This window comes from Megascapheus bottae, chromosome 38 (genome assembly GCF_031878675.1).
Source record: "Megascapheus bottae isolate mThoBot1 chromosome 38, mThoBot2.hap1, whole genome shotgun sequence".
NCBI lineage: Eukaryota > Metazoa > Chordata > Mammalia > Rodentia > Geomyidae > Megascapheus > Megascapheus bottae.
The window spans coordinates 3,097,799-3,125,082 of NC_143546.1; the positions used below are offsets into that span (position 1 = coordinate 3,097,799).

A 27,284-nucleotide genomic window follows, 5' to 3' on the forward strand; every position below is an offset into this window, starting at 1 on the left:
AAATAAATGCAGCACTGCAAACTCTAAAGGGAAGTTTTAGGAGAGCAGACTTGGTGGAACACTGAATCTGTGCAAGAAGGAACATGCATGAGCATGTTTAAAGATTTCTTAGACAAGGCAAAGTTTGACTGAAACCGAAGAGTAACTAACACACAATGACGAGTGGGAAAGAGGGTCCCAGGCACAGAGCAGACAGACGTAACAGCCCCGTGTGGAGGAAGAGGCTCACTCCGAGAAATGCTGCCATCTCGGGATAGCAGGTGGCAAGACCTGATCAGAACCTTGGCCATGGCTTTACCTTTGGTATTCAAAAACAGAGCTGGGCTTCGCTGTAAGGCGGATGGAGGGAAAATGCAGTTTAGAAAAGATCCAATCTGCTTTCCAGAGGAAATGGATTGGAGAGAAGAACAGACAATCCTAGAAGACTGCAGGTGAACAAGGTCCTTCCTAGAAAGAGGTGAACAGAAGGCCCGGTATCTCTCTGCACATCATCACAGATGGAGTCACGGCCCAGTTAGAGGAGGTGACCTTCTGCAGAGCTCTGTGATGAGCACCCCCAGTCCCTGCTCCTTCCATCTCGGGGTGTGTCACGGTGATGAATTGGGCGGAAGGGGGGTGGTGAGGAGGCAGCAAAGCAGAGCCAGCTCTTCAACCTCCATGCTATACATCCAGGGAAGTAGGAAGAGGGCAGAACAGTGGTGTGGGTCCCATCATTAGGAATGTACCCCGACACCTGGGAGCAGAACTGCTTGTGTCCCACAGCTGGCCAGCTACTCACTGCAAGGCTCTGGCGGCACAGTTACTGGACAGTGGTCATCCTAGGATAGAAAGGATCCAACAAGGTTTTCACCTTTCCATTGCACTTTCCAGACCTAGCAACAGTCTTTCGATGGGCTTCATGGAACAAGTAGAAAATGATTGCATCTTATCACTGATTTGTCTCAAACTGGAGTTCACAGTAGCATAAGCATGGCCCAGACAGCTCTCTTCTTCTGCCTCCCTCCTTATGATTCTGAGGGTTGAAAATAGCAAGCCAAGAGGAGAAGAGTGCAGTAATGATCTTTCGGGGCATCAGAAATCCTCCTTTCTGGACCCCCAGTTGAGTGTGGTGGGTGTACTGCTTTCCTGGTGCTGCCATGCAAATTACTAAACACTTGATGTGACAATAGAATTTTTCTGTATCACAGTACTGAGAAATGAAATCCAAAATCAGGTTGTTAGCAGCATCTTGTACTCTCTAAAGATTCTTCTTGCCTTTTCCTGGTTTCTGGTACTTGCCACCCACCCTTGCATTGCTGACAGATCCTTCAAGTTTACTCTACCATCATGGTAACTTCAATGTTTCTTTCTGCCTCTTCCCTTCCTTTGAGGACATTGGTCACTCTTCATTTAACTCCCCCCACCGTGACACACACCCACGCTTGAATAGGACTTAATTGATTACACCTATTAACTCTCTAATTACCAAATATAGTCATATTCAGAAGTCCCTGGAAGGACTGGGGTAGAAGGCACTATCCAACCTAGTACACAGGATGAAGGACCAGGTTGAGAAGAAATGGAAAACCAGGAAGAACCTCTGAGTCCAGCTACAGAAAAAGCCAGAATCCATTATTCTGAAAAGCCAAAAACAGTCCTAAACCGGCAGACCAGTCTGAGGCAAAGGGGAAAAGCCACTAGTGTATTCTGTTGACCAAGATATGTATGTATGTATGCACAGTCTCCTTGTGTGCAGTGCTGGAGGAAGCAGGGAGGTGAAGGTGGAAAGGGCCACCGACAAAAGCAATGGCAGGAAGCTTACTCTGACAGGCCCTCCCTTCTTGCTATGAGAAAGGCCTTTTAAAGCATTAGGCTTGGGTATAATAAAAGTTTGTATTAACACTGGTTTTTTACATCATATTTCAAATATGCTTAACAGACAAGTATTCAGAAGGGAATCTCTATATGCAATCCCTGGCACACAAATTTAAGAACAAAATTAAAATTAAGCTGAGTCTTTGTATGTCATATATCATAAATACATATCAATCTATATATCAATATATCTATAGAATATATATCCCATCACAGACTTGTATGTCTATATAGTTAGATTTCCAAGTTCATGTCAATGACCTTGAGTACCTGAACATTGGGTCATCGCTTTTGTACTGTTTGGATCTAATATCCACATATCAAGTAGACCATGCGCCTTTTCTTTTATTCCTTTGGTCTTGACTTATCTCACTCAACCTGATTTGCTCTATTTTCATCCACTTCCCAGTGAATGCCATTATTTTATCTTGTCTGTTGGCTATGTGGAATTCCATTGTATATAGGTACCATTTTTTTTTATCCATTCATCTGTAGTGGGGCATCTGGGTTGTTTCCATCACTTGGCTATTGTGAACAGTGCAGAGATGAACAGGGCAGTGCAGGTGTCCTTATATCCTGGGTTATGATGCTCAGGGTAGATGCCTAGGAGTGGTATAGCTGGATTGTAGGCAAGGTCTATTTTCCTTTTTTTTTTTTTTTTTTTTGCGCCAGTCCTGGGCCTTGAATTCAGGCCTGAGCACTGTCCTTGGGTTTTCTCAAGGCTAGATCTCTACCACTTGAGCCCCAGCACCATTTCTGGCTTTTTTCTATGCATGTGGTACCGAGGAATCCAATCCAGGTCTTTGTGCATGCTAGGCAAGAGGTTAAACTCTCGGCCCAGCAAAGTCTATTTTTAGTTTTTTGAGGAACCTCCAAACTGCCTTTGGGAGTGGTTGTACTAGTTTACATTGCCACTGCAGTGTAGTAGGGTTCCTCTTTCTCCATATCCCAGCCAGCATTTGTTGTCTGAATTCAGAATATTGGCTATTTTGTTTGGGGTAAGGTGGCATCTTAGGGTTGTTTTTATTTGCATTTCCTTTATGATCATGGATGATGAGCATTTTTTCATTTCTTTCTTTGCCATTTTTACCTCTTCCTCTAATAAGTCTCTCTTTAGTTCTCTCGCCCACTTAGCGATTGGTTTGTTGGGATTGGAAGGGATTAGTTTCTTAAGATCCCTGTAGATATTGGATATTAAGCCTTTGTCTGATGTATTGTTGGTAAATACCTTTTCCCGTTGGTTGACTTTCTATTTTAGTAGCTATGTCTTTGTCTGTGCAGAAACTTTTTATTTGTAAGTATTCCCATTTGTCAAGTCTCTCTCCAATCTGTTAGGACCCTTGAGCTCTGTTCAAGAAGTTTCTGCCTGTGCCTATGAGTTCCAGTATCTTTCTTACTCTGTCATGTAGCAGTTTCAGAATTTCAGGTCCGATATTGAGGTCTCTGATCCATTTTGAGTTAATGCCTGTGCATGGCGACAGGCTGGGATCAATTTTTAGCTTTCTGCATGTGGCTGCCCAGTTTTCCCTGCACCAATAATTGAAGAGGCTGTGTTTATTACACTGTATGTCCGTGGCTCCTTTGTAGAATATAAGTTGACTATAGGTATGTGATTTTCTTTCTGTATCTGCTATTTTGTTCCATTGATCTGCTCAATTTTTTTGCCAATACCATGCTATTTTTGTTATTATGGCTCTGCAGTAGGGTTTGAAGTCTGGTATTGTAATACCACCTTCAGCTGGTGAATCTTACCACCATATTTTTGTTTCCCTCCACAGAAGTATTTAGCAGTGTAGATGTAGCTGGGTATATGTTACGGATCTTTCATAGCTACTGTAGTCTCAATGTTCCAGAGGCTGGAAATACCTGTAGCCATCAAAATGCTGTTATCTCTTCCTTTGTGGAGTTTTCAATCTAGTAGTCTAGTGGAAAAAAATATGGTTGGTTTGTGTGTTCTTGTTTATAAGTTTTGTACAAGGAGGTATTGTGTAAGGTCTGAATCATTCTTACTCTGTCACACAGTGCTATGGCCTCTCTATGTTGCTGTGTATACACTGGTCCACTACCCCTGCTATCCGCTGTCTACTGTCCAGTATTCCATTTCCTGTCTCTGGAGTCTTTTTATTCATTCCCATAACCAGAGCTACCTGGATTGTCTCTAACTTGCACAATGATTCCGCAAAGAACATCCTTGTACCCACTTAGGTTTCTCCACTGTCAATTTCACTGAGCACAACAGGCGGCTCACAGAAGCTCCTGGTAAGCCCCCTCAGAGGCTTTGGTTTACCATCTACGGCTTTCACTACCTACTGTCCTGCTTTATAGTATTGGCTGGTATGAAGACTGAAGTCATTTTAATGCACACTTCTCCAACTGCTAATGAGGCTGAGCACTTCACATATTGCTTGACAATATGGGTTTCTCATTCCTGTGAATTGCCTCTTCTTGCTTCCTTTATCCAGTTTTAAACAGGGCTTCTGTCCTGAAATATTCTTACATTTTCTTGCATGATTTCCTTACATAGTCTAGATAGTCATTTGCTGACTATTTCAGACACTGTTTCAGACAAAGTTCTCACTGTCTGTCACTTATCTGAGTAAGGGTAAAAAGAATATAAAGTCTTTTCCTTCTATCACAGAGTTATGGTTGGCAGTCTCATAATAACAAATAGGTTACTAAGAGAAAGTCATGTAAACTTACTTCTCATGTAAAACTTCATTTAGTGAAGTTTTAAATGAGAAAGGAGCCTTTAGAAATAAAAATCCAAATACCCAAGAAACAGTCTATTTTTATGCTTAGTTTCAATGACAGCAGGGTAAGAAATATAATGGGACAAAAGAACGTGATAATATGTACTCCCACTCAAGGTCATAAAGATGTTCTCTTCTCTCCCTTTTTCCTTTTGACAACTTCCTTAGACTTCCCTATCCAGTTTAAGTCCTTAGTCTAACTGGAGCTTGCTCCATATGTAGAATGAGTGTCTCCCAGTCTTTGCTTTTCTCCTCATGGTTACTGTCCAGCATCATCTATGTTCCTTATTCATCGCAATGACGCCTTCATTTCCCACCTGTTCCCAAATGCACATGCTTCTGTTCTGGGCTTTCTAGTCCACTCCCGTGCTCCATCTCATGGTATCTCACCCTTTCCTCCATAGTCACATTCCTAGGATTTGTTCCTAGGCCACTGCTCAATAAGAAAACCTAGTTACCACTGAGTGCTATATAACGATGTGTTCTCTTATACAACAGCAACAGGACTGTAAACAACAGCGCTTCTGTGAACCAGAATTGCAGCAACCAAATCAAAATCAAGTCTATAGATAGAAGGGTCTTCTGAGAAAATATCAATGAAAGGAACTATTAAGCAAAAGAAGGGCATCATATCTGCCCATTAATACCACACAGATTTTGTTTCTCTTTTTCTTTTCCTTTGAGGGTCATGGGGCTTGAACTAGGCCTGGGTGCTGTCCCTGAGCTCTTCAGCTCAAGGCTACTGCCCTACCCTTAAGCCAATCCCCACTTCCCACTTTCTAGAGGTTAACTGGAGATAAGAGTCTCAGGTCCTTTTGTGCCCGGGCTGGCTTTGAACCTCAATCCTCAGATCTCAGCCTCTTGAGTAGCTAGGATTACAGGTGTGAGCCACTAGCTTTCTTTTTGTTTTTGGGGCAGGTCCTAAGACTTGAACTCAGGCCCTGGGTACTGTCCTTGAGCTTCTTGGCTCAGTTTCAGCACTCTACTGCCTAAACCACAGCTCTACTTCTAGCTTTTTCCCTGAAATTTAATTGGAGATAAAAGTCTCATAGACTTTCCTGCCCAGGCTTGCTTCTAACAGATCCTCAGATCTCAGCTCCTGAGCAGCTGAGATTGAAAACCTAAGCCACTGACACCTGGGAGGTAGACAGGCACAAATTCTAAACGGAAACTCAAAAGCCACATCTAGTTGATTTTTATAGTTTTTAAAGGCTGTTTTCCAGACTTTATTTCATGATTCTTTTAGAGTTAATTTTCTAGGCTGCATGGTTCTTGTCTTTTTCTATCAGCTCTTGAGTAACAAGAGGCTAGTGAGGCCAGTGCAGCCATTGGATGCAAGATTCCCACTGATGCCAATTAAAACAAATCAAAGCAACAAAACCTGAAAGAGCTGCATTTGACCAAGAAGTGAGAAAAATACATCCATCATTCAGATAGAACAAGCTAAAAATCTCATAGATGAACTACGCATGTTGCTCTTTTCATTTATAAACTGTGTGGTTACACAGTGTGTGCATGCCACACACTCAAACATAACGTGGGGATATGGAACGCTGAAGTACTCTTTGTATAGGCCGGCACAGCTCCTTTCAACACAGGCAACCTGAACAATAGGAGGTCATGCACTTTTTTTTTTTTTTGCCTTTATTTTTTTTAATTGTAATGTATAGAGAGATGGCAGTTATATTTGCCAGATAGTAGCTGCATTAATTCTCATACATTGATACCCCTTCTGATGTTGTCATACACTTTTCTATCAGCAAATGAGTCTTGTGCTGTGATACCAATGCACCCATACTCTGTCGGTCCCTAATCGACAAAAGGTCTGGAGGAGAAGAGTTACAACTCTGGTTATAGTAGAGGCAGTATGATATAAGATCCATCATAACAAAGAAAACTTTATTTTTATACTTTTTAAATGGTAAGAATTGTATATTTATATAAGAATCATAACTTAGGAGGCTGAGATCTAGAGATAAAGTTCAAGGCCAGTCTGGGCAGAAGAGCCTAAACAAAACAAGCTAGACTAAAGGTGTGGCTAAAGTGGTAGAGCACCCAGCCATGCAAGCAAACTGAGCAAGTGCAAGACCCTGCGTCTAAACCCATCACTGACAGTAGAAATATATGAATATTGTATAATATTATAAAATACTAAAATGATGGAAGTGAACATTTTCTAGTACTCTCAGTACTCAACAGAAAACGTCTACTCAGACGTCCTTATATAGTCCTATGATTTCTTCCTATGTCTACAGGCTGAAGTTAATAATAATAACCTGTTTTCCTGGACTCCAGAAAAAGATTACTAATTACTGATTGACAAATGCTTTGAAATTCAGAAGCCACAATGAACTGTTAAGTAATCCTCTCCACTTCTACCTCCCTACCTCTCTTTCCCCTCTCTCCCTCTTTCTACTACCTTACTCATAATATAGATGCTCAAGTTGCTTAGACCTGGCAATGTCTGTTAACATCTCCTTACACCTCCGTGGGTACAGTGGTTCAGGCTTCTTTTATTTTTTTGTCTTCATACTGAGAAATGCTAGAGACTCTTTCTGATGATAATTTCCCTATTCTTCTTAGCTGATTATTCTGTTTGAAGTTTATACTCCAACAGATTCACTCAATACTTTCCCACAGCACATTAGAAACTTGTTATTTTATGTGCTTAAAACAGATATTTTAACATAAACATGGAAATGAGCTCCAGAATATGTGCAAGCAGGAGAAAGAGATTTAAATTAGGCTGAAAAAAATCAGGAGCCAGGATTTATTCCTCTAAATAGTATCTTCTCTAAGATTATAAATTTCAACATCAGACCAAGTATAGTGTTGAGTCTATCCTTCACACAAACCTTTCACATAAATATCACAGGAATGCTTTCAGGGTAGCCAAACTGTGAAGAATACTTCAGGGAAAACAATGGCGGGGACTCTTGTGGGCAGACTCGCCAAGACATGACATAGGTCTTAAGTGACGTGGCACCAGAGACAATCCTATGAGGCCTTGATGAGAGATTCCAGTAGCAGTGGGGAAGAAAAAATTAGGCTGTCCTGTAAGCTCCTGGGTGAACTTAGTCATTCACCTCACTTCTGTACAGTTCACCATCCTCACTAATAAATCCAGGTATTTGAACTAAGGAATCCCTTGGTAATTCCTTGCTTCTATAGCCCTTTCTGATAACACAGAGCTACAGAACATTACCATAACAACACATACACATACACATAATTTTGCAATTATGTGTTTGAACCCATAAACATCATAGCCAAGATTTAAAAGCCGATTACTAGTCCCGTTTTACAGATGAGGAAATAGATCAAGAATAGTTAAAATATTTATCTTGGAATAGCCTCCGTCCTCTTTCTATGTGCCAGATCTTTGTGTGGTATTAAGGATGCATGTCTTTATGAAAGTGAGGCGGGGTGGGTAGGAGAACCTGGAGCTTTGGAGAATTAATGCAAGTTTGACAAAGGAGAAGGAGAAAGTATCAAGGCAGATGAATGTGGGTGTACAGTAGGAGCAGCCTCAGTGTACTGGAGGGACAGGCATGGATGGAGAAAACTTTGGTTTATGGGATGGTGCATTACTAAAAGGTGTATTGTTAGAGATGTTGGGATATGATAATAAAGATTTTTGAGTGTGCTCTTCTATGTTTTTAGTAAAAAGAATATAGTTTTGTATCTGGAGAGAAAGGACTGTTATTAGTAAACAGATCAATCAGTGAAATATGATGGAACTCTAGACAATAAATGATGAACATCAGTGGGACACTGGTAGCCCATGCCTGTAATAGTAGATACTCAGGAGGCTGAGATATGCGGATCATAGTTCAAAACCAGCCTCAGCAGGAAAGTCCATGAGACTCTTACCTCCAATTAACCACCAGAAAACCAAAAGTGGCGCTGTGACTCAAAGTGGTAGAATGCTAGCCTTGAGCTGAAGAGCTAAGGGACAGTGCCCAGGCCCAACTTAAAGCCCCACAACCTCCCACCAACCCCGCCTGCAAACTGATGAAGATTACAATGAAGCCCATGAGCATGGGTGTGGGGATTAGGAGTCAGACATAGAGATGCTTTGGACCAGAATCCATGGAGCTTAGAAACTTGTTGGCAGGGACCAAGATGAACCCAGACAATCTAGCTCCAGAAGTAAAAAGGATGGGGCCTCTTTCCTGAAACAGGAAACAGGAGATGTGATTTGGGTGTTAGATGGAAGACTCCATGTGTCCTATTTGGGATATGTAGAATGTGAAGTGTCTGCAGGACTTACCACACAGATGACCACTTTGCATCTCTGAATCTTCAACTCCTTAGAACACAAGCTAGGCTTGGAAGGGAAAGCCTGGGAATACATACATACGTGACAGTTGGAGCTGTGAAGAGAAATGAAATCATGTCAAAAATTTACTCTCTCTGGGTACCACTGGTTCATGCCTATAATCCTACTTACTAAGGGGGCTGAGATCCAAGGATCACAGTTCAAAGCCAGCTTTGGCAGGCAAGTCCCTATGAGACTCTTATCTCTACTTAACCACTCAAAAATCAGAAGTGTGACTCAAAGTGGTAGAGCACTAGTCTTGAGCAAAAGAACTCAGGGACAGCACTTAGACCCCAAGTTTAAGCGTCATGAGCAACCAATCAAAAATCAAACAAACAACAAAAATACTGTCTTAATTTATAAAACTTATATACTACCTACTTCGTAATGTCATTCAGTCCTTTGTTAGTTAAATCAATTTAAAGCAAAAAACTGGGGTCTGATTTTGCTGATTAGATTGAAACTCATCATATAACTTGCTCACTTATTTCTACCAATGAGTTCCAAGACTTTTAGAAAATCAAAGTAGCCATCTATGCTGGTGATGACAGACTTTCACACCCAGCTTTTGTTCCAGGACCTTCACTTTCAGCCAAGTATCATCTTCACAGCTCCCAGATCAGTATTCCAGTTCCCCAAACCACTAGCATCCCCTTGCTCCTCAGTCTCTCATAAGCAAGATTCTTAAGCCAAAGTTAATGTGTTACGTCATTTTGTACAACATTTCTTAAGTCCTATAATATACTGGGTTGGAATATACAAATAAGGGAATTAGATTAGTTAAATATGAAATCAAAAATAGAGCGTTCTTAGACAATGCTACTTAGTCCAAGACTAAAAAGTGGTAAGAGTCTAGGGCATACAACAGTGTAGCAACTTAAGACTATGTCCTGAATTTACCTTTACGCTGGTCAGGAGAAGTAGGGAGGGTGTTTAGAGGTGGCACAGAACTAAAGAGGAAGGTATAGTATACTCTTTGAGCAGAGAAATCATAAGCACGGATTCACCTAACTTGATTTCTGTTCTTTATCATCAGTAAGGCTCTCTATTTTTTAATTGCTACTTCGCCATCCTGATATTAAACCCTCTTATAATCAATACCATTTTCAGCAATCATAGGCAATTTCTTAAAATTTACTTCTATACATACTCTGTACTTTAATTACTCTAAGAAAGGAATCTCATATACATTTCCTATTCTGAATCTATAATCAGGTGAGTCATGACATAATCTTCCAGAAGGATATGTTATCTAGTGAGGCCAGTTTCAAATTACTGTTTGGAATGTTTTCACAATATGAACTTAGTACAAGTAAGATGCACAGACCATATGTGCTCTGAATTTCTTTGGACTTCTTTTTGATTTATTTTTTTTGGAGGGGTGAAATCAAGGTATCCAATACTAAGTATGAAAAAAAGGCAACCCAGGCTACACAAGTATCCAAAGTGGTTAATCATCTCAGAATTTCATCCAAAGAAAACAAGACAGATCTAAACACTATAAAATACCCAAAATGTTTTTTCTAGTTATACTGGTAATATGAGATTGATAAAGAAAATGAATGTGTATAGAAGAAAGAGTTTGGCCTAGTGGTAGAGTGCTTGCCTAGCATGCACAAAGACCCTTGGTACCACATACACAGAAGAAGCTGGAAATGGTGCTGAGGCTCAAGTGGTAGAGCTCTAGCCTTGAGAAAGTCCAAGGACAGGGCTCAGGATGTGAGCTCAAGCCCAGGACTGGGGAAAAAAAAAGTTAGGAAAACTCCTTCCAGTGCTTCATATCTCAAACATGCTACGTATTGGACTCCCTCTCTGTGCCTTAAATCCATCTCCTAGTCCATTCCTTCCTGCAGCCCTACAGACACTGTACAGGGATGAGGTGATTAGGAAAAATTCAAATTGAGTACTCCAGGCCACACCCTTCCACAACAAAGAGACTGCCCTCTACAGAGAGACAAAAGAATCACACCTAGCTGCAAGTCAGACTATTACTTTCTCTCACTTAAAAGGCTTTAGTGATCCCCATAGCACCAGAGATAAAATACAGGTTCCATGCCAAACAATACAAATCTCTCCATAATCCAGTTCTTATTTACTTCTCTAAAGTCATCGTCTGTCCCCTTGACTCCCCTTTCATATTCTTGCATCATGCTTACATGCCTCTCTGCACTGGTTGATGACATGTCTCAAGTCTGACTTTCCCTGCCTCTTGAACTGAATACTGATTTAGCCTAGACAACTCAGCAATTATTTATTTCTGTCAGGACAACCTCCCTGACTCTCCAGATTGGCCTAAGATCCTGTTTTTGCTGTTCATGTCCCAAAGCACAGAGCCTACCTACCTCTGTCCCTTTAGCACCAGGTATTCTCACAATAAGGCTGTACAGCAGACCACCTCAGAATCCAACTACCTGAACTACGGGGAGACTGTGGAGAAGGCGGTGCTACCTATCCCATTCTGGGGCCTGCCATGGGCTGACAGAGGTGGTACTCCGGACACCATCTCTTGGTAGTGACAAGAAACTGCTGAGGCCAGCAGAAAATGCATGGTGCCTCTTAAGGCCCTGCTTATTCTTCCCATGCACACATCATTGGGTAAAGTAAGTGCTACACCCAACATCACTTTTCCAGTGGGAGAAGGAAATGTATTATTCTCCTGGAGACAAAAAGGGAAGGGAGAGTGTTTACTAAACAATGATCTAGTCTGATTTCATAGATGCTCTCATCCTACCTCCTCAAGGCCCAGGCCTCAGATTCATCTCCCCTCTTTCGTTCTTACTTCATATCCAGTCCATCAAATCAACAAATCCTCTTGGCTCTGCCTTTCAAAGACATCCAGAATTCTAACATTTTTTTTTCTTCTGTGGATCGTGGGGCTTGAACTAGGACTGGGATGCTGTCCCTGAGCTCTTTAGCTCAAGGCTACCGCCCTACTCTTGAGCCAAGCTCCACTTCCTGTTTTTCTAGAGGTTAACTGGAGATAAGAGTCTCAGATGTTTTTGTGCTGGGCTGGCTTTGAACCTTGATCCTCAGATCTCAGCCTCCTGAGTAGCTAGGATGACAGGCGTGAGCCACCTGCCAAGCTCAGAATTCAAACTTCTTATCTACCTATTTACTTTCCCAGTTCAAGCCACCTTCATCTCTCCTCTGAGTAATTGAAACAGCCTCCTACTTGTTCTTCTGTTCCTGTCTTATCCCATACAATTTATTCTATCCTAGCAGCCAGAATCTTTTTTGGAATAAATCAGACCATGTCAGCTCTGCTTCCTGAAACCCTCTAATGACTCCCCGTCCCACCAAAGTCAAAACTACAGTCCTGACAAGTGCCTTTCTGGGTACATGCCATCTGTTCCATGCTGCTTCCCTGGCCATATCTCCTATTCCCTTCTTCCTTCCTCCTTTCTTCCTGCTCCCAGCTGCTGGTCTCCGAGCCCCAACAGCCCCTGGCACTCTGCCTCTTTTGGCCTAGCATTTCTCTTCCTCTGTGCACTGTGACTCTCTCTGGAACATCTCATGAATCTACATCACTCTCTCCCTCGACTCCTTCAATGCTCCATGTAAAATCACCACCTCAGGGAGCAATCCGCTCCTGCAGTCCCTCTACCCACAGTCAAATAGAACCTTCCCAAGAGTAGGGAGCTCTGTTTCTTCAATGGGCCCTGCTTCAAAGGCTCAGAACAGTATCTGACACATAGTGGATCCTCCCTATCTGCCAGATAAATGACTAACAATCATCATATAATAATGTGTGATAGCTTCCTTGTGGGCAAGGAGAAACCCCATATCTCACTCTTCCTAGCATCTCCAGGGCAAGACACTGCTTATGACACACAAGAAACTCAGTCAGCACTGGCTGAATTGGTGGAATATTGCAAGGACAGAAATCCTGGAAGTCACTCAAGACAGGAGCTGACTGATACCCAGCCTACCAACTGGGTTTGTTTAGAGGGAATTTTCCCCAGTAATTACTGAGCAGCTGGATGTAAAAGAACTCAGCTATCGTTTACATGCCTTACTATCATCTACCATCCCCTCTGGTCTGCCAGTTCCATAAGTACAGATATAAACACGTCATTCTCCGTTCTAGTCCCAGGGCCCCGACACAGAACGTAGCACGTCACTGGTGCTCTTCTCATGTCTGCTGATGAATAAGTAAATGAATATGTAAGGTCACCTATGAACCAATCAATGAGTTGGTGTAGCAGATGTGTGCCTTGTGGATGGTTTAATTTAACATGATTGTGCAGCTACATTGTATGTGTCCACTCCAGCAAGACAAAGAGATGCCCCGCTCCGTCCCCAAAAATGTGCTGCCCGCTTAGGGACTGAGCGGGCACATGCAGTGCTGCTCATCCTGCCACGCTCTGCTTCTCTGTGCACTTGAGGACTGAGCGGAGTCTTCCTAGCACTGTGCGGGGTGGGGAGACGGAGTGGGGGGATGGGGCGGGAAGCAGGGGCGTTCTTCCTCACTCACTACCAGAACTTCCCCTGTGAAGACAGTGATGCCAGATGGGGCAGGTAGGCGAAGTGCACCACCAAGGTCCTGAGACCAGCAAAAGGCTGGTGTGAGGGGCGTGTGTGTGTGTGTGTGTGTGTGTGTGTGTGTGTGTGTGTGTGTGTGTGTGTGTGTGTGTGTGTGTGTGTGTCTGACACTGTGTGTGGTTTAGGACCAGGACAGAGCTGACATGGGTATATCTGCCTCACAGCTAGGTTCACTGTGGATCCAATGGGAAGAAAGCTGAGGAGAGGCTCTTCAGGGCAGCATCGTGACTCTGGATACAGATATGCAGAGAATACACATGAACTCTGCAGAACACAAGTGCACTCGTGTTTGCTCGATTATAGGAACAGTGCGACATGCTGAATAATGTTCATACCCTACAAACATGGCCATGCTTGGCTGAAAGTCAGCTAAGATCTATGCATGAATGAACATTCTGTCCTCATGCCACCCCTCTTCCTGGAACATTCACTCTCTGCTACTTCCCCTCGTACCTACCTTGGCCCTTCATTTGGGGGTCCCCTGAACCTGCACTCAGGCATGTCCCATCCCTGTGCGGAGGCACTTGCACAACCCTGCAGTGGTCACTTGGTTGTGTGTACACAGTCTAGCGAAACCCAGAGGCCCTCAAGGGGAAGGACTACGTTATACTAGAGGTCCATTTCCAGTGCCTGGCACACCACACGGATCCAGCAACATACTTGCCATATTAGTGGATCTAATGGCTGCTTCTCTAATAGAAGATTTCAGTTGTTTCCTTGAAAGACAGTCTCTGTCCCTAGGCCAGACTCTGAAACCAACAGGACCCAGGCAGAGCCCTCCACTGTTTCTGGGATTCACAAACGTCCAGCTGACGTACTCAGAGCTCCTCACAATGGCAGTAGCTGCCAATTAGCTAAAGCAAAGCCCAGGTGGGAAACCAGTGTCCACAGCGGCACTGGCAGTGCTGACTGGTGGGGGAGGGCAGCACACCAAACCCCTGGGATCCAGCGCTCCAAGCTCCTGTCCCACCATTTGTTTTCCTACCTGAGCGATCAAACAATGATTTTGGAGTACTGAATCAAATGAGGGGAATCTGTCAACTTTATTAGAAGAGGCACTTCAAGATTAACACCAAAGCAGACAATTATCCATGGTCATGTTTTGTGCTAACCTGCAAGACTGTTGTAGTATTAGCCAATTCTTGTCACTTACTGCATCAAGCAATTTATATGACTGTCTTCCATAGTTTGACTCTTGCGACAACTGCATTACAGGTTTAACTAGAATGCACAGAAGATATGTTACACTTACTAAATCACATAGCCAGTCTGCAGAAGAGCTGGGATTCCAAACCTAGATACTGACTACCCAGACATTCTTCTCAAAGAACAAAAACAGCCCCACTTGACAGGCCTGGGATTCTAATATTCACCACACACATGCACACTCCTCCATGGATACATACATGCACACACTCACCATTCATCTTTCCCTAATCCTGAAACACGTAGGACACAGATGCAGGGAAAATACAGGGAGGAGATGTGACCTGAATAAAGAAAGGCTTTCTCTACAAAGGAAGTGAACTCAGATTGGCAGTGGGTAACCAGTGGCAAAACTGGAGGAGCAGATCTTTGAGTCACTGGGTAAAGTACTGTCTCTACCCCTCTCCACCCAAGGCATCGAAAGCTGGCTGAGAAAGGTGAGGTGAGAAAAACTGGCTATCATAAACTAAATTTGAACTCTTTGTATATATGTTCTTAAATAGAACCCAGTGCTGAAAGATATTTGCCTTGATGATACTTCAGAGAATGGACTTATTGCTATGCTGAAACTTAATAAGACAACTGACTGCCTGCTTGCATGGAACTGAAACATGAATTCATAAGAATTCTGACACGTGTATTCAGTCTTCACATGTAGCATTTTCTCACCCCTGACCAAGTGAAGGTGAGGCAGAAGGAAATACATCAGGGCAGACGGCAGGACTGAAGACCTGCAGTGTTAGCTAAGCAGCAGAGCCTGCCACCCGCATGCCCAGGGTGTGACCTGCCTCATCAGCCTCACGACACCACTAACCTGAGCTTCTCTCGTCAGTGCCACAGGAAACCTGTCTCCACATCACCCCTCAGAGCTGACACTTGATTCGCCCGAGGGCTTCGTAAATTCCCCACTTCTTTCTTTTCCCAATTTTGTAGTACAGGTGGTGTACACAGGAGTTAGAGTTACACCAGTCAGGCAATGAGTACATTTCCTATTGGCAGTGGCATCCCTTCCCTCATTCTCTCCCTGTGTTTTCCCCTCCTGACTTCTTTTCCCATCAAGCTGCACAGAAATAAAAAAAGAGACAGACAGGAATAAACCAAAAACAAAAAAAAAAGGAAAGAAGAAAAGCAAAAAAATAACCCCACAAACAGTACAATTTAAAAAGAAAGCTCGTTTCCATTTCTTCATTTTGATAAGCGTCATTTATATGATCATTTTATATGTGCATATGCACAAGCTGTTGAATCCTTGTGCTCCTCTAATAATAGCCTCTTTTGATCTTTTTTTTTAATTGTCGGGGTAATGTATAGAGGGGTTACAATTACATTCACCATGTAGTAGATGTATTACTTCTCACACATCGATACCCCTTCTCATGTTTTTGTCCCCATTTCCCTCCTCCCACCCCCTCTCAATCATCTTGTTTTCCTGCCTTCCTTTTCCTATTTCAAATAAACATATAAACATTTACCAGGTGACAAAGTCAGATACAGTAACAATATGAGATTGACCAAAGGGCAAAAGAAGAGAAATAACATAACACACGAAGAACAACAATCACACAAGACAAAGCTCTTGTTTCCATATCCTAGAGATCCTTTCATTTAGTCTCATCCTATATGACCTTATGAACTAGGTTTTGAATTACTGTAATCCTCTGCTAGGAGTGTCCTGGATATGTACTAATTATTACAAATGAGGGAAACCATGGAGCCTATGTTCCTTTGGGTCTTGCTTACTTCACTTAATGTGATTTTTTCCCAAGTTTTTCCATTCCTCACAAATGGAATGTTGTTCTTTCTGCTGGCAGCATAGAATTCCACTGTGTATAAGTACCACATCTTGTTGATCCAATCATCTACTGAGGGGCATCTGGGTTGGTTCCATATCTTTGCTATGGTAAATAGTGCTGCAATGAACATGGTTATGCTAATAGCTTTAGTATGTCCTTGTTTCTGAACGTTTGGGTAAATGCCAAGTAGTGGAATTGCTGGGTCATAGGGGAGTTCTATGTTTAGTCTTCTGAGGAATTGCCATACTGCTTTCCATAGTAGTTGAACAAGTTTGCACCCCCACCAAAAGTGTAGTAGTGATCCCACCTGGCCACATCCCCACCAGCATCTCTTGTTATTAGATTTCTTGATAATGGCCATTCTAACTGGAGGGAGGTAGAATCTCAAAATTGTTTTGATATGCATTTCTTCATGAGTCTATACGCCATTCTTATATCCTCTTCAGAAGTCTCTCTTTAAGTCTTTAGCCCATCTTTTAATGGGATGATTGTTTCTTTGAAGATTTGTTTTGGAGAGATTCATTTTTTTAGCTGTTGATATATTTTAGATATGAGGCCTTTGTCTGTTGTATGGCTAGTGAAGATCGTGTCCCACTCTGTGAGCTTTCTATTTAACTTGCTAGCTATGTCCTTTGCCATACAGAAGCTCTGAAGTTTAATGCAGTTCCATTTGTTCAAACTTTCTTTAATTTGTTGTGTTTCTGGGTCTTTATTAAGGAAATTTCAACCTGTGCCAAGGAGAACTAGTGTTAGTGTATTTCCTATTCCTTCTTGTAAAGTTTTCTGGGTATCTGTTTTTACCTTAAGGTCTTTGATCCATTTTTAATTAATACTGGTGCAGTATGACATAGAAGGATCCAACTTTAGTTTTCTGCAGGTATTTAACCAGTTCTGCCAGCACCCCTTGTTGAAGAGGCTGTCTTTCTTTCATTCTATTTTTTTTTTGGCTCCCTTATCAAAAATTAGGTGGCCACAGGTCTACGGGTTGATTTCTGGGTCTTCAGTTTTATTCCATTGGTCTGTAGGCCTGTTCTTGTGCCAGTACCAAGCTGTTTTGGTCTCTATAGCTCTATAATAGAGTCTAAAGCTTGGTATTGATATTCTTCCAGTACAGTTCTTTCTGCTAAGAATTGTTTTTGCTATATAGGGTCTCTTATTATTCCATATGAAATTTTGGATTGCTTCTTCTATTTCCTTAAAGAATGACATTGGGATATTGATGAGTATTGCATTGAATCTGAGATAGCCACTGGCAGGATTGCCATTTTCACGATGTTAAATCTTCCATCCAGGAGCATAGGTTTTTCTACTTCCTCAGTTCTGATTTGGATAGATGCCCAGGAGTGATATTGCTGAGTCAGGGGGAAGCTCTATGTTTAGTCTTTGAGGAACATCCATACTGCTTTCCAGAGTGGTTGAACAAGTTTACATTACCACCCACAGTGTAGCAGCATTCTCTTTTGGCTACATCCCCACCAGCATCTATTATTGTTAGTTTTACTGATAATGGCCATTCTAACTGGGGCAAGGTGGAATTTCAATGTTTTATTGAGTTGCATTTCTTTTATGGCCAGACACGTTGAACATCTTTTCATGTGTCTGTTCCTAGCCACTTCCAGACCTTTCTCTATGTTTCTCCCCATTAAGAAGTTCCACCTTTGGATGGGGTTTCATCAGATCCTATCACCCCATCACTTAAACCCTCAGTGTTAAGGCATGAAGCAGGGGCACAAGAATTATTGTAGCTGGAACAATTCTTTCTCCATCTCCTCATTCTCCCCAACTCTTACTATCACGGTGACCAATGACCTCCAATTGCAAAATTCATTTAGAGATAATGATACTATCTGCTCTATAGGACTGTTGTGACCACTGAATGTCGTATTAAAGAACCGTTCATTGTAAACTCTTATAGTAATTATTTCTTAAAGTCAGTCTAAAACTCAAAGGTAGAAACACTGATCAGGTCTACAGCTTGGCCCATCTGCTGACTTATCTCCTGTATTTCAGATGAAACTTTCCATAAACTTTCCCTAGAACTAAATCCCTACGGAGAGGGAGAAAAGGCTCTGATCCTCACACACATTTCAATTTTAATTTCTAAGATCTCCATCGAGAAATGAGTGTTAATTAGCTTGTGCTACATGGGGGTCTCCACAGCATCTGCCTGAGAAAGGCATGTAATTTATGGCCTATCAGGGTAATGGGCGTCTCTCTTTTAAGTTTGTCAATAGCTTTAACAAAATTGACAAGTTCGATTTCTGCATCAAAATCAAGAAAAATAATTTCCTTAAATTAGTACTGTCAAAATAGTAGCCTCAGTACACTAAATTTGGGACAAGGAATCCATGTATTTTGTTGGATGGTGTCCATTTGTCTTTTGTGTTAGGAACAGAAGTTCATCTGAAATAAATGAGCTTGTAAGAATAGTGGGGTGGGGAGGGAGAGGAAAAGAAGAGGTAATGAAAAGTAATGAAAATTAGTGAAAAATGAATATTCTGGGCTAGCTGAGAACCAAAGAATTTTAGTTAACATCTGGGTTGAATAGAGAACAAGCAATAAATGGTAGATGAATATTGTAAAATCTGCTAATGTACTCACTATATACAAACCATTTGGGGTAGAAATCAGTAAAAAGAAATTTGTGGTAACATTTTATCACTAAAATATTTTGTATGTTTTAGATAAATGTAAATCCATGTTGTTCATTTTATTCTTTTTTTTAGACAGTTTTGTCTATCTGAAAAATCTCTATAACCAATCCATATAACACCAGCAAGTAAGATTAGCAAATTCTCAGGACATAGCCAAAAGGATCAGTTATGTTTCCACATAAAATGAAATGTCAAAATGAATAAAAATATTTCAAATAGCTGAAAAAATTTAATACTTAAATATAAATCTTATAGGACATACGTAAAACATATATACTGCAAATTATAAAACATTGACAAGAGAAATGGAAAAATGCCTAAGTAAATGGAGATCGTATACCCAGTTCACAATTTGGAGGACCAAGAAAGTTAAAGTCCATTTTCTCTAACATGATTTGTAGACCCAACACATTAACAATAAAAAAGTCCTGGCAGAATTTCTAATACATATGAATGTTATTTTTCTTTTTTGTGATTACTGAGGTTGAATTAAGGAATTCACAATTGCCAGGCCAGCACTCTATTACCTAATCCATGCTCCAAGCCCCATGAATAAATTTATTCTTAGTCAGAATGAGATGTCATGACAGAAAAAAAATGGCACTCAGTACTAGCAAGACTATAGAGTAATTGGAGTTCTCATAATTTGCTGGTAGTAAAGCAAATTAGTAATACTATTCCAGAAACAAATTCACCATTAGTTATAAAAAATAAATTCATATTAACTGCATACTATACAATTCCACTTCTAGGTATTTACTCTAAAGAATTAAAAATTTATGTTCATGCACAACATGAAAATTTTTAGAAGCTATATTTTTTTTATTGCCAACAACTGGGAGCAACCAAATATCCTACAATAAGTGAATGGATAAACAAGCTGTGGTACAATTATATAGTACATACAAAATAAAAGGAAATGAACTTCTAATGCACACAACAAATGTATGAATGGTAAATAGATTATGCTGCAAGAAAGAAACCAGTCTCAAAGAGTTGTAGACTATACCATTCTACTGACAGGACATTCTAGAAGAAGCCAAGCTCTAGAGCCTCTTCCATGTCCATAGCTAATGATCCAAAAGGAGTCCACAACTTTGAAAGACCAGACCCCAGGGTGGTCTTCCATCACCAGTCTCCTCTTCACTTCCTTAAAGAACAGAAGGGAGTGTACCCTGGCAGGATACAAAGCCACGTATATGCGGTTGTCTCCACAGCTCACAGCCAGCAAGGTCCACATTCCTACAACCTAGCTGATGGCCGACTGGATGTCATCAGCATGTGCTCATGACTGGAGAGAATTTCCTCTGATCTGGACTGCTCATCCTAGTCCTCCTCAGGAAGACAAATACGATTTGTGCAAGCGAGAAAGGGGTTTGTGGGCACAAAACTAACCTCTTCTCTAATGAACCAGGGGCTCACTGGGTCCACTCTTCTGAGGGCCTCAGCAAAGTACACGCCACCATTCTGATCAATCTGACCAGTTAAACACTGTTAACTGCTTCTGTGATTGGAATTACTAACCTTGAAGAACTAGTAATCTCTGGAGATAAACAGAAGTATTCAGATTCAGGGCATATATTTGAATTTATTTTTTAGATCTTAGTGTGTGAAGAACACAGTTTCTCTGGTATTTTGAGTTCATTTCTTACATACACCTAACCTTGTTTCTGCTCTAGTAAATAACAAACACAAGAGGAAAAAAGTATTGGTTTGGGGATTCCGATGAGGTGAAGACACTTCAAATTCATTTGTAAGCGTCCTTTTCAAGTTTCTGTTATTGGTATTTTTATCATTAACTGTACCGAGTACTTTACATTGTTTTGGCAGCAATTCCTCCCAATGACTGTCTATTGTGCGACACGTGGAATAGTGAATCAGCCTGCTGACTTTCACAGTTATAACAGCAAGTAGTGGGATTTTAAACTTCAGGTCCTTCTCACTCCAAAACCTGTGCTGTAAAATCTGTTGGGGGCTAGAGTATCTATATGCCTAACCACCCTTTATTTATTCCCCAAGTGAAGTAAGAGTCAGCCCCAACTGAGCCTTGATTTAAGAGTGTGCTAAGCACAAAGGATCACGCTGCTACAAGAGGCAATGAGAGTCGGAGGAAGACAGTACACTTTGGGTCAGACCAACCTATTTCAAATGCTCTATCACTTAGTAGGCTAGATTATTATTAGAAAAGTTGGGTATATTCACAATAACCAAGCGATGGAAACAACCCAGATGCCCCACTTCATATGAATGGATACAAAAAATGTGGTACCTATACACAACGGAATTCTACACAGCCACCAGACAAGATAAAATAATAGCATTTGCTGGGAAGTGGATGAAACTAGAGCAAATCATGTTGAGTGAGTCAAGACCAAAGCAACAAAAGATGCATGGTCTCCTTGATATGTGGATATTAGATCCAAACAGTACAAGAGTGATGACTCAATATTCGGATGCTCAAGGTCATTGATACAATCTTGAGAGATATAAACATGACTACACTGACATAAAAATCTATGATGGGATATATACTCCACAGACATAATGTTATATTATACAGACTGATGTGTATCTATAACATACAAACTCTCAGCTTAACTTTAATTTTGTTCTTAATGTGCCAATGACTGCATAGAGAGATCACATTCTTAAATAGTTGTTTATTGACATTTGAAATATGATGTAAAAAGTCAATGTTAAACAAATATAAAAAAAGAAAAACAGAAAAATTGGTTATAATTAATTCAGCAAGTGCGTGCTAAATGCACATACTAGAATACATAGTATTTTAGGATATATTTGTGAACAAAATAGGCAAAAAAAGTGCCTACTAACAGTTAACATGACCTATCAATATAATGAAGTATAAAAGACATCAAATGGTTATTAGTAAAGAAAAAGCTGTTCTATGCTATGAACTATGAGATAAATATGCCTATTTATGAAGTTTGTGTTGGATATCTCATTATGTGAAGAAAAAGTTGACTAATTTAAGGAGGTTCTTATGTTTTTAATATAAACATAAAATAAACAGATCAGTGCTGTGATATGACTAATTATCCCTCCAACTGAGAATAGACACAGACAAATCAAAGAGGTAATAACATCCTTGTGTCAGTTCAAGTAAATGATAATGGTGTGGCCCAAAGTAGAAACAGTAGAAAGGCCTCTTTTCCTCTTTGTCTCTTTCTCCTTTCTCAGTCTCCATACATTTGCTCTCCCCCAATAAACTCTTTTCTGCCTGAAGGGAAAGAGTAAAAAAAATCAGAATATGGATGCATTTTGGCGTACTATATGTGCCAAATTGTATGTGGGTTATGAAAAAAGACAGGAATAATGGATAAATACAAGACTTCTTTATGCAGAATAACTAAAGGGAAAGATTTAATAAGTGGAGGAGAATAGATCAAAAGTTAGTGTTATAAAGTATGTGTGAATCTTGAATTCAGAAAAGGCTTATCATATTAAAGATAAAAATTTTAGATTCACCAGCAAGTGAGTGTTGCCAAAAGCAAAGACACTAGATAAGATAAGTGACGCAAGGAGTTTGACTTAGTGGTAGAGTGCTTGCCTAACATGCACGAAGCCCTGGGGTTGATTCCTGGGTACCATATACACAAAAGAAGCTGGAAGTGGTGCTGTATCTCAAATTGTAGAGTGCTAACCTTGAAAACGCGCAAGGGTAGTGCCAAGGCCCCAAGTTCAAGCTCCAAGACTGGCAAAAAAAAAATTAACACAGTGAGTGTAAGTAGGGAAAACAGACTTCCAAGGATTATGGACATCTTGGGACATTAATATAGAAGGAAATGACAAGCAATCACAAAAGAATATTTTTTTAAAAAAACCCATAAAGCAGTCATTCAGGAAGAAAGATTACAGAAGCATGAATTCTGCTAAGGCCAGGTGAAGAGTACCTAAGGACAAAAGAGTGGTCACTGTGCCCAAGCACTTAATAAGTCATATGAAATGAGGACTGAGACCAACTACTGAGGTTAGCACCATAAAAGTAATTGGTGACCTTGACCAGAGTAGTCACAGTAGAGTCAGTGGGTAAATTCTACTAAATGGGTCATAAAAGTATACAAGGAGGGTATCTGCAAACAATGTATATAGACAACTCTATTGACGAGCATTGTTAGAAATTTGGAGTAGGAATTGAAGCAGAGAGTGGAGTCAAGTCAAGGGAAATAATAGCATGTTTGCACCCTGAGCCAGTAAGGAAAAGAGAAATTAATAGTGCAAGAGAAAGGAAAAGGCAGGATCCACGTCCTGGGGTAGGCATAAGAGGTTGAAAGCCAGTATGCAAGTGGAAGAGCTAGAACAGAGAGGAACAGAAGCAGACTATACACATACAAGACTAGCGGAGTGGCTCATACCTATAATCCTAGTTACTTGAAAAGGGAGATTGGAAGGATTGTGTTTCAAGGTCACCAGGCAAAAAGTTTATGAGATCCCATTTCAACAATAAGGGTACGTCATTGGAGTGTACCTGTCATCTCAGCAGTGTGGAAGCCTAAATACAAGAATTAGTGCCTAAGCTAGTCCAGAGAAAAAGCAAAACCTTATCTAGAAAATAATACATGGGGGTGGGAGGGAAAATGGGAGAAAAACATGGTAAGTAATAAATATGTCCAACAAGAAATGTAATAACTACCTTATGTATATAACTGTAACCCCTCTGTACATCACCCTGACAATAAAATCAAATTAAAAGATAATAATACAAGGAAAAAGGTAAAAGGTGAATGCTTGAGTCAATAGTAAAACACGTGTGTCTGCCAGTGGCATAGCCCTGAATTCCAACTCCATGCTAAAAAAGAAGACTATGTGAGCACAAATTTATGAAAATAGATACATGTGATAATGTGGAAATGCAGTTTCTGTTCTCATCAAAGACTTAGGAAGAAGAGTGTGTGTCTGGGAAAACTCACTGAGCTTGGGGTTGGCCTGATGAATCATAATTATCATAATTCCCCACAGATATTCACCTATTGCCCTTTTGTCACCACGCTATGTGAATGGCCTCTCCTCCTGGGCAGGCCAAGGTGCCCTGTCCCCTCCAGCCATGACAGACAGGCTTACTGCCTTTCAGCTTGAGTGTCTAATAGAAAAGGTAAGAAGTTCCCGCTTTGGTTGCTGATAGCTCCATCTTGATGACAGGCTGGCTAAAACACACCAGCAAATTGACAGTCTCTAAGGAAGTAGCAGTTTCTGATTCACATTGCTGAACCCAGATGTGTGCAAACTCTTGTAAATATAGCCCCACTTGTTCCCAGTGTGGGGTGTCGGAACCCCTAAGGGCTAAGTTGAGCCCTTTCCATTTCCTGGACCCATCCAAGCCTTCAGATACAGGCAAAAGTTTCACCTTATTGGCAGGTCTGGCCCCGCCAATAAGGTCTGTTGTACCAAGAACAGACAGTAACATTCAAACAAGACTCCATGATCTCAAGAAAGGGGTGGTGAGGAGGAGGTAGAGAGTCAGAGAAATGCAAGTGGCTGCAGCAGGGTCACCAGAGTTAGAAGCCAGGTCCCTGCAGGAGGATGGCCCACCTCCAAATCGTCCTGGCTCTGCAGAATATTTCAGCCAAGTAAAGAACCCAGCTCAGCCTGTACCTCTCAGCCCTGTACTGACGGACCAAAGCTACAGTACTCTATGTACCTTCCCTGAATTTTTTTCCCCATGAAAATCTGCCTGAGCTGAACAGTCATTTTCCTATTCAGAATCTCCAACTCCATTCTTCTACCTAAATTATATATATATAAAAAAAAGATGGGCAGCCATTCTTGTCTGAAAGTCATTTTTTTATCCTTCCCCTTTCCCAGCAAACAAGCATTTATTTACTCTTTCTGTAATGCCAAGTGACATTTTGAGGCAGCAGCTCTGGAAGGAGACAAGAGTCATTAACTTGGGAAAATGGCTGTGCTTCTGCCATTTGCCAGGTTCTCACCTATTTGCTGAGAAACCCAGGTTCCAGAAAAGCAAGAGTGTGCTCATATGTGCCAATTGCTATTTACCAGTCTGACGGCTGCTGACAATGATTAGCACTGAAAATGACATCTGGCTCTTTGAAACAGACTTGTTTCAGCTAAGAAAGCAACATGGAAGGCCTCTAGGGGAAAATACTAAGAAGGAGTAGTGTCACACGGATGACATGAAACATTCTTTTTGTCCAAATTCTAGATCATGGTCTAAAGTTAAGCAGTCTGTTTAGGGGAGAGAAAAGTTGAAATATCACTAAGAAAGAGGAGAGAGATTCAGTGAAACAGACCTAGGGAGAAGAGAAAAATAAGGAGCAAATCATCTAAATACTAAACAACCATCAAAAGGTCAAGGCCTGCTTATTCCACAGGGAGGTAATTTTAAGAAATCCTGATTTCTCACACAAATGGATTCATACAAGAAAGGATCCTATTAAGCACAAATGACATTTGAGTGTGTGTGTGTGTGTGCCTGTGCATACTGGTACCAGGATTTGAACTCAGGGCCTAGGCACTGTCCATGAGCTTTTTTTGCTCAAGGCTAATGCCCTACCACATGAGCCACAACTCTACTTCTAGCTTTTATAATGATTATTGGGTGATAATGAGTCTCACAGACTTTCCTACCCAGGCTGGCTTCAAACTTCTATCCTCCTGAGTAGCTAGGATCAAAGGTATGAGCCATCAGTGCCCATCCGAGAACATTTGATTTTTAAGCTTATAACTTACAAATGAATATTTTCCTGATCATCGAAAGCACAACTGTGCCCAGAGATTCAAAGCCAGCCTAGGCAGAAAAGTCCATGAAAACCTTATCTCCAGTTAACCAGCAAAAAGCCAAAGCTGAGACGTGTCTCAAGGAGCAGAGCACCAGCCTTTAGTGGAAAAAGCCCAGAGAGAGCACAAGGCCCTGAGTTCAAGCCCCAGTAGTAACTTCTAAGTAAATAAATAAATAAGAGCTTACATCTTTATTTCCGGTGTTAGAACTGATGCAGATCACTTAGGGAGTCAACTTAAAAAGAAGACTCAATGAGTAGCTCTGTGGCCACAGAATCAACAACGTTACACACACCCTGCCTAGGTGACTGACACTGGCAGCCCATGGACACATCTTGGCAAAGGCCGACTTGGAGGCCATGTCCTCAAGGCTGTCTGTTAGGAGAAACAAGGGCCTGCCTTGTGCATGGTTCCAATGCAATGTGTGGCTGCCTTGGTGGTAGACAGGTGCTGCCCCACCCCACTGTGCTGGGCAAGCCGCTCTGTGGGGCTCCATGTGGCACACCCTGACTTCTCTTTATTCTGTTAGAACGATTACAGGAAGTTGTCGATGCAATGCAAGGATTTTGTGGTGGGTGTGCTGGACCTGTGCCGAGACACAGAAGAGGTGGAAGCGATTTTAAACGGTGATGTGAATTTCCAAGTCTGGTCTGACCACCACCGCCCAAGTCTGAGCCGGATCAAACTCGCCATTAAATATGAAGTCAAGAAGGTAAGCCTCCCCACCTTTCCTGGCTTCCTGCCTCTCCTCACAACACTGCCGGCTTAGCTTGTGCTCATGCATATTTCATGCTCCCACAGGGTGACTGTGATGACGCCCAAATTCTCTCGAGACAGGGAACTGCCAATCTTGCAGGGATGTTCAGATCTCACCACCCATTCCCACCTCCCCAGAGAGAAAGAGAAGTAAAATGTTACCAGTGAGCTGATGAGCAGGTCTAGAGCTTCCAAACTACTGACAGAGCAATGTCACAGCAAGAATCCCCATCAGCAACTGACACCCATTGCAAGCCCTGATAAGAAACATGCAACATTCATCTTTCAATGGCATTCACTAAGCATTCTCCATACACTGGGATTAGCTATGCAGAAAACGGTTCAGGTTAAAGCATTTGTGGGATCCATGCCTTCAGAGGTGTAGAGAAAGTTCACACACACACACACACACACACACACACACACACACACGAGAAAGATTTTAACAGGAAGCTCAAGTAGCCTCACCTCCACAGACATGGAATTGTTATTCATGGCTATTGTCAGTTGATGCCCCTCACATCTTTGGTGGCTGGTCAGATTTGGTCCTAATGAGAAAAGGTCAAACACATTTCCACTGAGGACAAACTGAGATGCTATCATCCATCCTGATGAAAACTGAAGCATTCAAAACGCCATGTAAATGCCAGGG

The 27,284-nt window shown here is 41.4% G+C and overlaps 1 protein-coding gene and 1 long non-coding RNA gene across 3 annotated transcripts in view; one reads left to right on the forward strand and one right to left on the reverse strand.

Annotated features, from left to right (window-relative positions):
* Window positions 1-27,284, forward strand: part of Trpc7 (transient receptor potential cation channel subfamily C member 7) — a 109,148-nt gene that overhangs the window by 8,284 nt on the left and 73,580 nt on the right. For both annotated transcript variants that reach the window (XM_090325393.1, XM_090325394.1), the window contains exon 2: window positions 26,406-26,588. In XM_090325393.1, coding sequence (XP_090181519.1) covers window positions 26,406-26,588 — 183 coding nt within the window. The remainder of the gene's footprint in view (window positions 1-26,405; window positions 26,589-27,284) is intronic.
* The window catches only part of LOC150041830 (uncharacterized), a 64,006-nt gene continuing 45,605 nt past the window's right edge, over window positions 8,884-27,284 (reverse strand). The window contains exon 3 of the long non-coding RNA XR_016533697.1: window positions 8,884-8,980. This is a non-coding gene — a long non-coding RNA (uncharacterized LOC150041830). The remainder of the gene's footprint in view (window positions 8,981-27,284) is intronic.